The sequence below is a fragment of the Neovison vison genome, chromosome 2 (assembly GCF_020171115.1).
Source record: "Neovison vison isolate M4711 chromosome 2, ASM_NN_V1, whole genome shotgun sequence".
Classification (NCBI taxonomy): domain Eukaryota; kingdom Metazoa; phylum Chordata; class Mammalia; order Carnivora; family Mustelidae; genus Neogale; species Neogale vison.
In genome coordinates, this window is record NC_058092.1 from 9,057,668 (window position 1) to 9,075,401 (window position 17,734).

Genomic DNA, 17,734 nt, shown 5'->3' on the forward strand with positions numbered 1-17,734 from the left:
GAGATCACAAGTAGGCAGAAAGGCAGGCAGAGAGAGAGAGAGGAGGAAGCAGGCTCCCTGCTGAGCAGAGAGCCCGATGCGGGACTCGATCCCCGGACGTGAGATCATGACCTGAGCCGAAGGCAGCGGCTTAACCCACTGAGCCACCCAGGTGCCCCCCTGATAACCTTTTCAATTTGATCTCTTGACAATCATGTGAGGCTGAGGCCAGGCACATAGGACTTCTGTTTTCCAGATGGACTTTTTATCTAGTGTAAGGTCATATGGCTGGAAAAGTGGTTCTGTATTTGAAAACAGGACTTCAAAGTCTAGAAATTTCCCTACTGAAACACTCCTTTTTTCTTGTCTTTCTGTCAGCAGTCCATCCTGGCCTCTATCTAACTCAGTTGAATGAAACATGGTATAATGAAGCGTGGGGCCCAGATAGTCTTGTGAGTCAGCAGTTTTTTTCTGATGACTAGCTATGCCCTTAGTTTTTTATAAATTGAAGTAATTCCGTATGGAAGGTCGTGATGGTACTGAGTAAATTATGAATTGCACATTGTAGCTTCCTCTTTTTTTTTAAAAAAAAGGCAGTATCATATGCACTTCCTCTTGGTGGATCAGTTGCATTATTTCTCTATATGAGGAATGTTATTTGTTCTGGTTGCTTCTAGGAAACTATAGTAGTTATATAACAATTTGGCAGTCTCTGGAGAGGGGAATCTGCAGGAAGGCTAGGAGTTGACAGACGAAGGTCTAAGAGACCCTTGGCATCCCTTGGAGATCGTTAAACGGATATAACCTTCTCAGACTTGAGATGAGAAACAAGAATGCCGTTGCAGCCAGAGAATAGTAGATAATGTTATTCCTCATGGAGTTCCTATGGACAAGGTCATCTTCCTGGAAATGAAAAGTAAGAGATAGGGGTCAATGGCGCTAGATCATTTTTGAGGAGTCTGTTCACAAAATCGGGGAAAGTTATTCCCCTTCATAATTCTCAGGGATACTTAGGACTTTGTTCCGTTGTCTCGAACTTAGATAATTTTGTGAAATGGAAGAGTTAAATATCTTGTCTGCTTTTTCCCTTTCAGATTCGACTTCAAGAAATGTAAACTGCTCTATGAAAGCTTTTCCAACCAAACCAAGTCCATTAACTTGGTTTCCCATTCCATGATGGCTTTTGACACCCGCTATGCTGGGCAGAAGGCCAGCGCCGGCCTGACAAATGTCTTCAGCTGTATTTTTCAGCCTTCCAGGAACAGCAGCACCACCCAGGGATCCATCCAGATGGAGCTGCATTTCAGGTAGTGGACCCAGACCCTGACTCCGCGTTTCTCTATCAAACTTCCTTTTGCGGCCAGTGGGCCAAGGCTCTTTCAGCTTTAGAACGTCACAGGACTGAGTCGTCACTGGAAAGATAAATAGAAAAGGGCTCACCAGTGCCGCTCACAGCGCATGAACTCGGTATTCCTGTCACCTTGCAGTTGCCTGTATTGGCCAAGAGATGTCTCTGTTGCCTTAAAAAAAAAGTTTAGAATTAGACCCGAGTCTTAAACTCAATCTCTGTAGACTGTTGTAGTATGTAGAGCAAACAGAGGAAGGAAGAAATGATTCTTGTTTAAGGGGAAAGAAGATGTTTGGTCTGTAGAAATTATAGGCAGGAAGGTGGTTTTGACTTGAATTATTGCTTTATCTATGCACGTCTTGCTAACCCACTTCTCCGTTTAAACGGGGCCTCCTTGAACTAGCTTATGTTTTTCTTCCCGGCATTAGGCCAGGAAGCATCTGAAATGTGCATTTAATGAGTGTATGTTTTGGAATTGTACCAATGTGGGCTTAACATCTCGATCTACCACCTTTTAGCTGTGTGTCCTAGGACAAGTTCAGCTCTTTGACCGGCAGTTTTCTCCTCTAGAGGGTAGAAGGGGACAAGTGTACCCACCTCACACGATGGAGGTGAGAATTAAAGAAGTAATGCTGGCCTGTGGTGTGGCCCCGATGGTAGTTCTTATTGTTATTACCGAGGCAGCGGGTACAATATACTGCTGCGAGGTTTTATGGCTAAGGTGGGAATAGGCCTGAAAACCGTGAAAAATTAGGTTTGATCTAAAATCCTCCAACGCAAATTCGGGCTCTCTGCTCAGCGGGGGGCCTGCTTCCCCCTCTCTCTCTGCCTGCCTCTCTGTCTACTTGTGATCTCTCTCTATCAAATAAATAAATAAAAATCTATTAAAAAAATCATTTTTTTAAAAAAGGAGACCTTTGGAAGAAACGTCAGTTCTACTCTATTAGTGCCTAATGTTCTCAGGCTGTACCTACGAACTAGTAAGTGAAAAGGCTGGGAAAAACTTCATGGGCAAAAAAAGATGAAGATTATTCTTGTATTCCTATGCTTGAATGTACCTGATACTTGAGTGTGCTGCGTGGTGAATTCTCAGGGTTGAGATTTCTTTTAGAGAGAGGTCATGGTCCTTCTCCATATGCCTTTAGGAAGTCTAGCAAAGTACGATCAGATCTTTGCCTGAACTTTCTGGATGTTCTGAAATGAGAGTGCTCGTTACCTCTACCTGTGGGCCCGGCCCCCAAGCCATGCACTTCCTTACTTTGATACTTAAATCCTCCCAGCAGGTCTGCAGAGTGGGTGCCTTCTGCCCAGTTTTATAGCTGCAACAGTAGAACTGGAGGGCACTGAACGCCTCTCCAAGGTGGGTGAATGACGTGCTCAGGACTCACACTGGGGCCTCTGATCGCAGCGCCCATGTGGCTTCCGACAGTCCTCAGGTGTGGTCACTGCGTGTCTCCTGACCTGGCTGATTGCAGTCAGATGCGAGGCTGGCTGTGATTTGTGGTTTTTTTGTTTGAAGATGTTTATCTGAGCAGGAGGCCTCCATATATTTGGTGCTTCTGCAGAAACAATTTCTTTTTGGGTTTGCTATATTATTACTGATCTAGCTTCCTAATCTGTCAGCTAGTTGTCTCATCAATCGTATTTTTTTTTTTTTTAAGATTTTATTTATTTATTTGACAGAGAGAGAGATCACAAGTAGGCAGAGGCAGGTAGAGACTCAGCTCTCTGCTGAGCAGAGAGCCCGATGCGGGGCTCAATTCCAGGACCCTGGAATCATGACCTGAGCTGAAGGCAGAGGCTTTACCCACTGAGCCACCCAGGTGCCCCTCATCGATCTTATTTTTAATACACAAGGAGCCTTGGAATATCACTCTGTGTATATACTGGAGGTGTATAATTTCTGGGAGCCAAAAAGTAAAGTCTTACCTTGGTTCTTGTGAACAGAAATACCATTGTGAGGGAGAGGGGGTTAACATGTTCCCTTGATTGGAGCTTTTGAACGCTTTCTGTGTCTCCAGAAGAATTGCTCTTCTGTTGGGATTTTGTGTGTCAAATATAAATCACTTCACAGTGTTTAAAGGCTTGAAATATTTTCCAGAAAAGGGTATCAGGCATACTTTGACTTTTCAGTTAGTGCATAACTCTGACGATCTATGTTCAAAATGGGGTGGAAAAAATTTTACCGAGGGCAACATTTTTTGTCTAATACAAAAGAGTAAAGTGTTTCTGTGAAAAATGCTGTGTCTGTATGAGGGAGACATGCATCACTGTGCCCTTTCTCCAGAGGCAGTGAGCCAGGTTTAGGAGAAACAAGAGGACTAGAGAGGCCAGACTTAAAAACATCTCAGAATCAGCTTTTGCTGAATAGGAGCCCCTTTTGGGGGAGGTAGCCAGGTACGTATGGGTAGTAGCTGGAGCCCCAGAGTCACTTTGCGGCTCACAGAACAAAGTTCAACCCAGAAAACCATATAAAAGTATCCTGAGCCACTTTCCTTCTGTCCCACCCGTCTCTGCCCACTCATATTCTGGTAGGGCCACACCAGGGTTTGAGACTAGGCTTGGGGTCTTCCATGGGTTTTCATCTCAAATAGAGAATTCGGGGTAATCGGGCCTACAAAACCAATATTGTCTCTCTCCCTCCCCCAACTCCACTTCTGGGTGCTTGGGGCTATGCCCACATATAAATGTCATTTTATTTGTCCTCCTTCTCAGGCTAAAGATCTGGGTTGTCTGGTCGGGCCCAGTTGGCGAATTAGTACTATTGTGTACATTTGATGTTTGTAAAGAAGTGATCCCAAACATCAAAGATAGGGTGCCTCACTGATCTTCTTGAAATAGCCTGTGGGGAAGGAACTGACATTTACCGAACACCCACCTGTTATGTGCCTGGTTCTTTGTCTTTTACCCTGTTCATGTTTCTCATTTTATAACTGAGGAAACAGGCTCAGAGAAGGTAGGCGACTTATCCAAGATAACACAGCTTGTAAGCCACTGGATTTGAGTCCATGCTCTTTCTACTGCACCGGGATTTCTCGGCTTCAGCACTGTTGACGTTTTAGGTTAGACACTTCTGGTTGCGGGGCTGTCCTGTCTGTTGTGGGATGTTTAGTACTATCCCTGCCCTCTGCTCTCTAGATGCCCATAGCGAGCCATGCCCCCACTTTGCGTTGTGACCAACACAGACGCCTCCAGATGTTGTCAGACATCTCCTGTGGGACAAAATCACTCCTGGTTGAGAACTGCCAGAGGACACTATACTGCTTTCTTACAGCATAAAAATGTGATGAGCTTTTGAAAATATACACCAAGTCTCTTATTAGACCACTGTTCAGAGTTTACTGATACCCAGAGCGGTCAATTTTAAAAATACGGGAAAAACACCTGCCCAAGCTGAGTAGTAAACTTGCAAGTTAATAAAATACATTTCTCCTTTCCTGTTTTATTTTTTTGTTAAATCTTTATGCTTGCAGATCTACGAAGGATTCGTCCTGTTTTACGGTAGTTCTCAACAATCTGCGCGTGTTCCTCATATTTGACTGGCTCCTGCTAGTCCATGATTTTCTTCACACTCCCAGCGACATCAAGAAACAGACTCATGTTACTTCTTCTCGCCACCGTAACTCTAGCAGTGAATCTGCTGTAGTTCCCAAAACTGTGAAAAGTGGAGTAGTTACCAAGCGGTCTTCCCTTCCTGTGTCCACTGAAAGGCACCTGGAGGTCAAGGTCAACGTAACAGGTGAGCCTGTTGTCGTAGGTGTGTTGTAGGTGTGAGTCACTGATTCTCAGTCTGAATGGTAGGCTCAATGTGTGTCTTCTAGGATGATTTTTCTGTCATCTCTGCATCTTGATGTGAGCACTTATACATTTGCAGACCAATGAGGGTCGGAATTCTTGACCTTCATTTTCTGCTCTGAACTGCGGGCTCCCATTCAAGGCTGCAGGGTTCTGGGTCCTCGGCTCCACCAGCCCATGGCTGTTGTCCAGCTTGAGTGCTGCCTGGCCACTGGTCTTCTCCCCGAGTGTTAACTCTGGCTTCAGTTTTCTGTTTGGTCTTTAGTGCTCCAACAGATGTGCCTTACTGAGTTTAGGCAAATCTGATATGTGAAAATTGCAGGATAAATAAGTGAGGGGATCATTATTTTCTTTGCAAAAAGAATATGTCCCTTTACAAACAGATTTCCTGTGGTTTTTGTTAACTAGCGAACTCTCCTGGTAGATCCGTATGTATTTGTGGATCTACTGTTGTGTTGCTGACGTAGCCCAACTACCGCTCAGGGGTTTGGGAGAAGCCGGCCAGCACAGTGCGCTCAGAACAGATTCAGTTTCAAAAGTTCAGTCTAAACAAGGGGTTTGATGAAAACGAAAAGTAAATTTGCCATGTACAAATGAGTAGGAAACTGTCTATATTTAGTAATTTCAAAAAGATCTACTTTAAATTAGTGTATGTTCTTTGTAAACCACTTGAACAGCTACGTAGATGATGCCGTGCCTCCCACTGCCCGACCAGCATTAGGACGTGTGTCTATTTCTGGGTTTTTAAAATAGGCCATTGCTTGGAGAAGGGGTGATATCCCGGGCTTCTGAATATCTCATAGTCCTCCCAGGAGACTTAGCTTAAAAATACATTCTACAGATTTTTTAAAAAAAAATTATTCATCTGAGAGAGAGAGAGAGTGAGCAAGCCAGAGCATAATGGGGGGAAGGGTGAGGGAAGGGGCAGAGGGAGAGCAGGGAGCCTGATGTGGGACTCGATCCCAGAACCCTGAGATCATGACCTGAGTGGAAGGCAGATGCTTAACCAACCTAGCCACGCAGGTCCCCCCTTCAAAATACATTCTAAAGAGAGAAGAGAAGCTGCATCCCAGTCTTTTCTGCCTGGGCAGTGCTGTTTTGGCTCAGCTGTGCCCGGCCAGATACAGAGAATTTGTTCAGGCTGGCGGTAAAGCCATGTGTCGACAAACACCGTGGAGAGCAAGTCTTGCTGGCTAATCCCTCTCCCCTCACCCCCGCAGTGTAAATGCATTGACTACTTTGCAGCAGCCTGGTGTTTTCCAGCTTCCCAGCTTTGGCTTGGTTGACAATGCTGTCCTTTCCAGGCACGGAGTTTGTGGTCGTTGAAGATGTGTCCTGCTTCGATACCAATGCCATTATTCTCAAAGGCACCACAGTGCTCACCTATAAGCCCCGATTTGTCGATCGCCCCTTTTCAGGGAGTTTGTTTGGCATCGAGGTAAGAAGTCTATGTGTCGATCAAAACACTCAATGTTTGGCTTAAGAGAAAAGCATTTGGAAGAGAATTTTACCTGCTCAGCTTTCATTAGGGGAAACCATTGATGGAGCCGGGGAACTCTGGCCCCTCTCTCTTTGGTTTGTCCTCAGATCTACCAGGCTATCCTTGTATGGGCAGTCAGTCCTCCAGTGTCAGGCTGTAAATAATGCTGAGAGATGGGACTTCTGGGTCTTACATAGTCCCTTCCTCGAGAAGTTCAGCGCGACTCTTCCGGTCCCCAGTACTCTGCAGGCCCCTGCTGTGCCTTCAGTGGCTATGGTCTAGCCCTGGGGAAATTAGTCAAGGTGGGCAAGTGGTCCTCATTTCCCTGTGTCCCCTTCCCTGTGTTGAATTGTCATCTCTGTGAAGACTTAGGGCTTTGTTGTCTTGGAAACTCGTTTATATGAGGTGTGAAGGATTTGATGCATTATCCTTTCAGGAATATCTCATTTGTAGAAGGATATCTCTGAAGAGGCATGCCTAACCTAACGGAGTGAGTCTCTCATGGTGCTGCTTGAGGCTGTAATTTAATCTCATGAAGGAGATACTTGGCGTTGGAGTGGCCTTCTGTAGCCTGAAAATTACATGATGCAATATTGAGTAGAAACTGCTTTGTTTCTTTTAAGGTCAGGGGCCGTGGAGAGGGAAGGAGAAATGAGGCCGATTATTATTTCTATCAAGTGTTCTTAATCTGCTGATCTCTGCTGACGTTCCTCTTGTTATAATATTAGAATATTGGGTCCAGGTTACTCATCATTCCCTTTATGATTGAACTTTTCGTGCCCTATTCTTTCCAGTCGTATTTCAGAGGTTGAATGAACAAAACTTTTTTCACTGTCAGCAGCTTATGGCACTTTTTTTTTTCTCTCGCAGCAGATATAGCTGAATATAACCTGTAGAGATTTCACTTCTTGATTACTTGTTTCTCTCATGTCACGAAACCTCAGTTTGAGGGGAAGGATTTACGTGCCGCTGTGATGTGAGCTGATCATGAAATTGTCGTTCTGTCCCGGCCTCTCCAGTACCAGCTTTGAATGGAAAATGTTGGTGATTGATTAATGAACCGTCAGGGACAACTGAGTTTTGTGTAGCAGAAGGCCCTGAAGAAAAAAGGAAAATGAAACTTCTTTTGCTCTAAGTCTTAGAGAAACTATTATTTGAGATTCCTGGAAATTCCTTTCAGTCTTGTTCCTCAGGCAGCTCAATTGGATCTGAATTTTAAGACCCCTCCCCCGGCTTCACCACCTCCCCACCCCCCCGCCCACACCTTGGTCCATCACTGGGGCAGAATTTATAAAGGAAGCCAAATGAGTTGATTTTGACTATGGTAAAGGAGCTTGGTTTCATGTACTTTCAGCACTAGAAAATGGCCTCCATCGCCCCAAAAAGGAGAAAAAGGGAGAGCAACATGAATGCTTTCTTCTATACTGTTCTTTTTTCCTTTCTTTTTTCTTTTTCTTTTTTTCCAAAATTTTGTTTAAACTCTACTTAGTTAATACACAGTGTAATATTGGTTTCAGGACTAGAATTCAGTGGTTCATCACTTATACACAACACCCAGTGCTCATCAAACCAAGTGCCTCCTTAATGCCCCTCCCCCATCAGCCCCTCCCCCACCCACCTCCTTCCATCAACCCTCCGTTTGTTCTCTGTGGTTGAGAGTCTCTTATAGTTTGTTTCTGTCTCTCTTCCCCTTCCCATATGTTCCTCTGTTTTGTTTTTTAAATTCTACATACGAGCAAGATTATATAGTATTTGTTTTTCTCTGACTGACTTCACTTAGCACAGCACACTCTAGCTCCATCCATCTTGTTGCAAAACACAAGATTTCATTCTTTTTGTTGGCTGAGTAATATTCCATTGTAAATATATATAGATCAAGATCTATATATCTATATATGTCATATCTTCTTTATCCATTCACCAGTCAATGGACAGTTGGGCTGTTCCTGTATTTTTTTTTTTTTTTTCAGATTTATTGAGAGAATGAGCAGGGGGAGGGGCAGGGGGAGAGAGAGAATCCTCAAGCTGACTCCACGCTGAATGTGGAGCCTGATTCAGGGCTTGATCCCAGGACCCCGAGACCTTGTCTGAATCGAAATCAAGAGTCGGCTACCCAACTGACTGTGCCACCCAGGCACCTCTGGCTATTGTTGGTAGTGCTGCTGCTGTGAACATGTACCCCTTTGAATTTATGTTTTTATATCCTTCAGGCAAATGCTTAGTATAATTGCTGGACCGTAAGGTAGTTCTATTTTTAACTTTTTTGAGGAACCTCTATACTATTTTCCAGAGTGCCTGCACCAGTTTGCATTCCTGCCAACAAAGCAGCAGGGTTCCCCTTCCTCCACATGTTACTTTTAGCCGTTCTGACAGGTGTGTGGTAGTATCTCATTGAGGTTTTGATTTATATTTCCCTGATGATGAGTGATGTTGAGCATCTTTTCATGTCTTTTAGCCATCTGGATGTCTTCTTTGGAAAAATGTCTTTATATCCTCTGCCCATTTCTTAACTGGATTATTTGTTTTTTTGGGTATTGAGTTTGATAAGTTCGTTATAGATTCTGGTCTTCTGTACTGTTCTTGAAGTACAAAGATAATTCTGTCTTAGAAAGGAGTCTTCTCTCCCTTCTCTCTCTCCATAAATACGTTTATTGTTAAACTTTTTTATTATAGGACTTTTCAAACATACACAAGTAAACAGATTGCTCTAATGAGCCCCTATAAAGCGTATCACCCAGCTTCAGTAATTAATGTGTTTATTTTCAATTATGAAAGTAACAATTATATTACATCAAATTGAGGGAGGGGAAGAGAAAATTACCCATCCCTTTGTCTGGACTCTCTGTTGGCATTTTGATGTGTTTCTTTCCTTAAGGTCATGGTGTAATAGTATTTTGATTGCACTGTTTGTCCACATAGCCCATGTTGTAACTATCTGCCTACATTCCATGTGGTCTTTTTAATCATCTTTTTTAAATGATGATAAAAGGGTCCGTTGAGTAAATGTGATATAACCTGGGCTGCTCTGAATTGTTTTTGTTAACTATTGAATAATGGTTCAGTGATTTTTGTTTTCTGTATTTTGCATTATTTCCATAGGCTAGTTCCTAGAAAGATGTAGGATTATTGAATCAAAGTGTATGTGTGAGATTTTTGGACCTTTTGCCATGTGACAGTGAACTGCCTTTTATAAGTGGGGGAGGACCACTGACCACCCTTTCGGCCTTGGGCAAGAATGCCAGCCCCCCCCTTGACAATATTTATTTCATCAGTTGTTATGGGTCTTTTGATAACACGGGGTTGATTGCTGCCAAGAGAGTGGGTTTTTTCCTGCTGATGCTTATTAGACTCTTCTAAATCAGACATTAATTCTTCCTACACTGCATTTCATTCTCTAGGTGTTTTCATGCCGACTAGGGAACGAGCACGAGACGGCTCTTTCAATTGTTGATCCAGTTCAAATTCAAGTGGAGCTCGTGGGGAACTCTTCTTACCAGAATAGTTCGGGATTGATGGATGCGTTCAATAGTGAAGATTTCCCACCGATCTTAGAGGTAATGATAAAAAACATGTAGACACATCGATACACTCTTCAAACACTGCCCTGTGCCTGAACACAGCGTATTTACTCTGCTCAACTCAACAATGTTTTTAGCACTTTGGCAAATCCAAAGAAATATGACATTGACTCTGTCCTAGAAAGTCTTTCAGTCTTGTGGAGAATGCAAGACCTGTTCATTACCTGGTATCACACTGAAGTTTTGTGAAAGCTGGCAGAAGGCAGACCACAACAGAGGGAGGAATGTGGATTGTGGGTGGAACCGAAGGTAGGGACAGGGTATCAGTAGATAGCGGAGAACAGTCCACGTTAGGAAGTAGCTAGGTCGGGGGCGAATGGGCCCAGCCAGCACAAGACAGAGGGAGGTCTCCCCAGAATAAAGACGTGCATCCGGGAGCATGGCGGATGATGCCCGGTCAAGGTGAAGCCGGGCAAAGAAGACAGAAGAATTTGGTGTTTTATTTCTTTGGCCAAGGAGGAACAATTAATCCACTGGAACCATGGGAGATTGAAAGGGAGAGAAAAGCCCTGTTAGTTTTTTATCTTTGAAGACAAAATACGTAATCAACCAGGTGCCACCCCCAGACGTTCCAGCAGTTACCCCAGTTTTAAGTGGCCTTACGCTGGTGTCTGCATTGCTTACCGCTGGCCGCTGTAGTGTGCATGTGGGAGGGAGGCCGGATGTGGGGAAATGCTAGTGTGGCACTGGACTTATTGAAGGTTATGTTTGGAGAAAGAAGAGGTAATTTTTGTTGAGTGGTCAGTTGGTTTCAGGAATTAAAAAGATTAAATCAGTCAAAGCAAAATTGGTTCACAGAATGCTGCTGATCCCCCCCTTCCCTGCCCGAGCTGTTCTCTGATTCTCTGCTTTGATGATTAATCTCCTTGTAAGAAAATTGTTCAACCGAAATATTCATTGCTGTGGTAGATAGATTTCCTAGCTTTTTGTTTTTTATTTGGTGCAGTTTTGTGAACATTCAACCTCATAGCCCAGACATCTTACCTTATGGCCCTTCGTGCTTAATTTTAAGATCTTCCCAGTCTTCAAAATGAAAAATTAATGTGGTGTCTATGGAACTTCTAGAACTTGAGTTGGGAGCTGGACATACATGTGAGACGTGTGGGCGTAAAAGCAAATTCAACTTGAAAAAACTGCCGCCTTCTCAATTTTGTTAGATTCAGTTACAAGCCCTGGATATCCGACTCTCCTACAACGATGTTCAGCTGTTTCTTGCCATTGCAAAATCCATCCCAGAGCAAGCCAGTGCTGCAGCGCCGGACCCAGTGGCCCTGGAGACCAGCTCTGTTAGCAGTTCCCTTCCGGGTGGGACTCGGGCTGGAGAGGAGATCAGAGAAGGTTCGAGACACACCCTAGATCCTGTCTTGGGTAGGTGTTGAACTGTGAAACCCAACTCAGTCTGCCGAATAGTTCCCCTCCCGGTTAACTGTTCAGATTGTCTTTTGCACAATTAAATTGTTCAGAGTATAATTGTATGTCATTAAGTGTAATTATAAGTATGATGCTGTAATTTTTAAAAAATTTAAGAACAAATACAACACCCCAAACCGACCGCTGTAACCTACACTAGTTTTCCTTTTACCACTTCTTCCAGAGCTATATGGATAATGCTAAGGGCTAGTTTTAAACATTGAGTTTTTCTCCCTTGTGTTGATAATACTAAATTTCAGTTTTAAACTTTTATGAACACAATCAGTATAGGGAAAAGACTCTTAAAAATTTCAGGGTGCACTTTGGTAAGTCTCTAGGTTGGAGCCCATTTTTTTTTTTTTTTTTAAGATTTTATGTATTTGACACAGAGGGAGAGATCACAAGTAGGCAGAGAGGCAGGTAGAGAGAGAAGGGGAAACAGTCTCTGTGCTGAGCAGAGAGCCCGATGCGGGGCTCCATCCCAGGACCCTGAGATCATGATCTGAGCTGAAGGCAGAGGCTTAACCCATTGAGCCACCCGGGTGCCCCTGGAGCCCATTTTTGCCTCGAGAAACAATGTTTTAGCCACCAGCTTCTGAATTTCTTTCTTTTTTTTCTTTAATTAGTGAGTGGACTCATTTCTCTAAAATTATTTATGAAAATCATATACTTTTTTTCCTAGAGTTACAGCTGGCTAGACTGCAGGAGCTGGGATTCAGCGTGGATGATTGCCGCAAAGCCCTGTTTGTGTGCCAAGGTATTTGCACCAGGGTTTCCATACCTGTTGTTCATTTTGACAATATGCTTGCTTCCTGTCCCATCCCCCCCAAACCGAGAGAGCCAGACTGTATTTTGACTCCCCTCCATGGTTTTCTGTGCGCTTAACATGACTTTGGGCAGGGTTTAGTGAGGAGCAGCAGTATTTCATAGGGGATGAAAACTTGGGCTCTGGAGCTGATGCTTCTGGTCTGTACTGTGCTGCTGTTTTGATTACTCATTGGTGATTTGGACAAGTCACTTAGCCTCTCTGTACCAGTGCTTCCTTCTCTGAAAAAAGAGGATAGGAGGACTCCCCTTGGAGGTTTGGTATAAACAGGCACTGTCTCCAGAGCACCATGGGAAAGTGCCTGGCACCCAGCAGGTGCTCTGATGCTGGTGGCCAGTGCTGCTGGCGGTCATGGTAATGGTGCTGATGTGGAGAGTCAGGGCTGCTGAGCTCCCGTGTGCCTCATCCTGGGTTTTCTTGTGGGATCTTCATAGCCCTTTGAGGTGGACATCACTGTCCCTGCTTCAGATAAGGAAACTGGCTCAGATAGGTAAACTGGTCTGAGGTCACCTGTTAGTGAGGGGCTAAGATACACCGAAAGCCAAGCCTGCCTGTGTTCTTTCTGCTGCAGCAGAGTCCCTTCCCACCTTCCTCTGTGTTGCCATTTTTCTTAAAACAGGAAGGTAAAGCAAAGGCTGCATTTTTTTCTCGTCTGTGCTTATATGTACGTTTCTCTACTTCTTTTTTTTTTTTTAAGATTTTTAAAAAATTTATTTGTCAGACAGAGATCACAAGTAGGCAGAGAAGCAGGCAGAGAGAAAGGGGGAAACAGGCTCCCTGCTGAGCAGAGAGCCCGATGCGGGACTCGATCCCAGGACCCTGAGATCACGACCCGAGCCGAAGGCAGCGGCTTTAACCCACTGAGCCACCCAGGCACCACTACTTCTTTATGTATTATATATAGCCATACGTATGTATATGTATATACGTATAATATCATGTATGTTGGCAGATTGTAGTACAAATACAATTAATTGTATTTACAATACAGTTTTTGTCTTTACAATACAGATTTATTGAATTACAGTTGCAATATTATTGCAGTGTACTTAATACCATCATCTTCCCGTGTCATTAAAATTATTTGTAAACATTGATTTTTTTTTTACATTGACCTAATGATATATTTTATTTTATTTTTTTGAAAGATTTTATTTATTTATTTGACAGACAGAGATCACAAGTAGGCAGAGAGGCAGGCAGAGAGAGAGGAGGAAGCAGACTCCCCGCCGAGCAGAGAGCCTGATGTGGGGCTTGATCCCAAGACCCTGGGATCGTGACTGGAGCCGAAGGCAGAGGCTTTAACCCACTGAGCCCCCCAGGCACCCCGATCTATTTTATTTTTATTTTTTAATTTAATTTTATTTTTTCAGTGTTCCAAGATCCATTGTTTATGCACCGTCCCCAGTGCTGCACGCCATACACGCCCTCCTTGATACCCACCACCAGGCTCACCTAATGATACATTTTAATTTAACTCTTCTTTGCTTTTCATTCTTTAAATATTGTACACAGTTCTGTAATACATATTTTTTTGGTATGAACTTCTGTCTGTATCTTTTAGTACTTCCTTATAGAGAGACCTTGTAGGCTAAATACTGGATCCAAGGGTGTAACTGTGATTTTCAGACTTTTTATTCCATTTGATAAATCTTTTTCTAAAACGTACCAGGCCGAACTCCAGCTAATTCAGTGTGAAAATGCTGGAAACAGCACAGTTCTTCACATTAACTATTACTTTTTTCCTTCTGAAAAAAAAGGGAGGCAAATTTAGTTATCTTGCATTCCTTAGCTTTGTTTTCACCTAGACGTCCCACTTTGTTAGTTTAATTAACTGAATACCCCCAAGTGTTTACATTTTCTTTTCTTTTTTTTTTTTTTTTTAAAGATTTTATTTATTTATTTGAGAGAGAGACAGTGAGAGAGAGCATGAGCGAGGAGAAGGTCAGAGAGCAAAGCAGACTCCCCATGGAGCTGGGAGCCTGATGTGGGACTCGATCCCGGGACTCCAGGATCACGCCCTGAGCTGAAGGCAGTCGTCCAACCAACTGAGCCACCCAGGCGTCCCAGTGTTTACATTTTCTATTTTTCTTCTTTAACACAACATTTCTTTTTAATTTCCTTTTTTTTTTTAAGATTTTATTTATTTATTTGTCAGATTGAGCACAGGCAGACAGAGTGGCAGGCAGAGGCAGATGGAGAAGCAGGCTCCCACTGAGCAAGGAGCCTAATGCGGGACTCAGTCCCAGGACGCTGGGATCATGACCTGAGCCGAAGGCAGCGGCTTAACCAACTGAGCCACCCAGGCGTCCCTCTTTTTAATTTCTAGGAGCGTTTTCGATTTTTATTAATTTTTATTTCTTTAGTAGCTAAGGTGTCATTCTTTCCATCACAAAAACAATAACAGCAGCTAATATCAGTAGAGCCTTTGATATGTGCCAGGCTCTGCTCAGAGGAGAACTTTACATGGACTTGTCTGTTTCCTCCTTGTGGTAGCCCTGTGAGTATGTGCTATTAGGCACAGACACCAAGTAACTCGCCCAAGATCCAGCATCTTCTAGGTGCTGGAATCAGAAGCCAGGCCACCTTCTAGAGCATGTGCCCTTAACCACTTACCCCTGTGTTGTGTACTGTCCTCTAGTAATTTATAGATATGGGGTTGCATTGATTTCCTTTCCTTTCTAGCTTTAGCGATCTGGCAGTGTTGGGGATGCGAGTGGCTGTTATTTCAACAGTGATATTACACACATGCCCTTCTCATTGCTCTTTGTTCTCAAGGAATTCCTGATCGGTGGAGAAGACAAAGTCATTTGAGAAAAGTCACAAAGTAGCACATCAGTACAGGCAAAACTACACAGTGAAGGTTACATACTTCCTAGAGTGACATCTAGAATTTGGATCCTGTCTTTTCTTCTCCTCTCCTCTTCTCCGACAGATGTCATAGTAGAGGAGGGATGGCTCCTGGAGGCGTTTTGAACCAGATCATGAAGGGTGGTGAACTTGAGTGGAAGGTGTGCAAAGGGGCTGCGTTCTATTTGCCTAGAGATAGAATTCCTATGCTAGTTTTTTTTCTTCTTTTCTGAGAGTAGGTACATCTGCGGAGCGGGAGCCTCTTGGGCTATCGAGTAGGTCCCTAAAAATGTTTCCTCAATGAGCTGCTTGAGTAGCTGTGCAAGCTGGCTGAACTGATGGCCTTTAAATTTTCTTGAAGGCCAGCTGAAAAAGGCGGCAAGTTGGTTGTTTAAGAATGCCGAACCTCTGAAGTCTCTCTCCCTGGCTTCGAGTGGCCGCGAGAGCCAGGGGCCCATGGCAGCGCGGCTGATCTCCGGGGTGGAGGTGAAAGCAGAGAGTGTGTGCATCTGCTTCATCGATGACTGCATGGACTGTGACGTCCCTCTGGCTGAACTCACCTTTTCCCGTGAGTGTTTTCCCGATGTTCAGGCTCATCTTGAAGATTTGCCATGATTGCCGAGTCATTTGGGGCCCATTGTGTGTGTGTGTGTGTGTGTGTGTGTGATATTCATGCGTCCCACTTAACAGTATGGGTGAAATTCAGATAATGGTTTTACATCTGTTTTTCATTATTTGTATTTTAAAGAGATGTGTATTTATTTGCCATATGTGGCCTTCAGCCTCTAGTTTGGGAATAATATACATTGTCATTGATGAAATTTCTGTTCTATTAACAGCTCTAGCTAAATAATTCCTGATGTCTCCATTTTGTTTATCTTTTTATGTATGTAAAGCCTGCAATGAGCCCTGTTATTGGAGGCACTTAAAAGATAAGCTCAGAAAATGCTCTGCCCTGTGTATGTTTGAAAGGAAAGCACACGGAGTCTTACTAGAACGTTCACCTCACAGTGTCCCCCATAGGGCGCTGAGAGCTCTCCTTCAGTAGCTGCGGGGGACGAGGGGACGAGGACCTCCTCCTCGACCGTGTCATCACAGGCAGTGTTAGATGGGGCTTTGGTGGAGAGCCCATGAAAACCTCACCGCTGGGTTTACTCTCAATTTTCTGCTGTTGTGACCTTGCCAGAGTCTTCTTCCTTCAAGGAAAATTCCATCCTGGGGATTGAGTTGGACCTTTGTACACGGGAGAGGCTTCCTTTTCCCTGTACTCCAAGGCCCCACCAGGGCCACAAGACTGAGAGTGATAGCTGGGATTCTGATGGAGAATCTTTTCTGCAGGGAATAATTACTTCTTCTTTTTCTACGGTGATCTTAAAATTTTGAGCTAATCTTTGTCAGGACATAACTGCTCTTACCAGTCTGCCTTCTGATTTTTAGGCATTCAGGATGAAGTAGGTTTTTTATATTCCTACAGACTTGAGATACACAGAGACATCTGGGTGCTGGGGCTGGGCTGGGACAGGAAGGAGGCAGAGGAGGCCTTTGCCTAAGGCACAACATTGCAAGGGGTACCAGAAACTCAGGAATTAGGACAAATAACATTAAAAAAAAATTTTATTTATTTGATACAGAGACAGTAAGAGAGAGACTACAAGCAGGGGAGTGGGAGAGGGGGAAGCAGGTTTCCCCTGAGCAGGGAACCCGATGCAGTGCTCGATCCCAGGACCCTGGGAGCATGACCTGAGCTGAAGACAGATGCTTAAGGACTGAGCCATCCAGGCTACCTGACAAATAACATTTTAACACAGTGTTAAAAAAAAAAAAAAAATCAGGGGTGCCTGGGTGGCTCAGTGGGTTAAGCCTCTGCCTTCAACTCAGGTCGTGATCTCAGGGTCTTGGGATCGAGCCCCGCATTGGACTCTCTGCTTAGCGGGGAGCCTGCTTCCCTTCCTCTCTCTGCCTGCCTCTCTGCCTACTTATGATCTCTGTCAGATAAATAAATAAAATCTTTAGAATGAAAAATCAGAATTCATGCAGAAAGCCCATGATGAACAAAATATCAAGATTTCGCGCGCTTTCCTAGGAGGTCATCGGTATCAGCTGTGTTTAACGTCCATCCATCTCTTCACTAAAACCTCAACTGAGAAAGTTCGCTCTGGTTTGCTCTTGCCCCACGGCTGCTGTAAGGTGTGCTTTCTTTGCAGGTGTGACCTTCCTGCAGCAGGCACGAGCTAGCCCCGAAGGCTACGCCCACTTCACCCTCTCCGGAGACTATTACAACCGCGCCCTGTCAGGTCAGTCCCTGCGCTTGTGTGATGGTGGGGCTAAAACCCACACTTCAGTATGTGCCTGAGCCTATTTCTACCTAAATTTTGCCGAAGGGAAAGGGGGCGGGGCCGATCAGGGAAAGGTGAGACACAGTCGACTAGGCACAAAAGATCGAGATTTTTCTTTTTTTTTCTGACATA

The 17,734-nt window shown here is 44.1% G+C and overlaps 1 protein-coding gene across 8 annotated transcripts in view; it reads left to right on the forward strand.

The window, feature by feature from the left end:
• Positions 1 to 17,734, forward strand: part of VPS13D (vacuolar protein sorting 13 homolog D) — a 255,002-nt gene that overhangs the window by 71,894 nt on the left and 165,374 nt on the right. For all 8 annotated transcript variants that reach the window (XR_006383119.1, XM_044237192.1, XM_044237194.1 and 5 more), the window contains exons 30-37: positions 1,074 to 1,286; positions 4,801 to 5,066; positions 6,427 to 6,560; positions 10,001 to 10,156; positions 11,338 to 11,548; positions 12,273 to 12,347; positions 15,628 to 15,834; positions 17,471 to 17,560. Coding sequence is in view for 7 of the 8 variants with exons in the window: in XM_044237192.1 (XP_044093127.1) it covers positions 1,074 to 1,286; positions 4,801 to 5,066; positions 6,427 to 6,560; positions 10,001 to 10,156; positions 11,338 to 11,548; positions 12,273 to 12,347; positions 15,628 to 15,834; positions 17,471 to 17,560 (1,352 nt within the window). In the remaining variant the exon portion in view is untranslated. The remainder of the gene's footprint in view (positions 1 to 1,073; positions 1,287 to 4,800; positions 5,067 to 6,426; positions 6,561 to 10,000; positions 10,157 to 11,337; positions 11,549 to 12,272; positions 12,348 to 15,627; positions 15,835 to 17,470; positions 17,561 to 17,734) is intronic.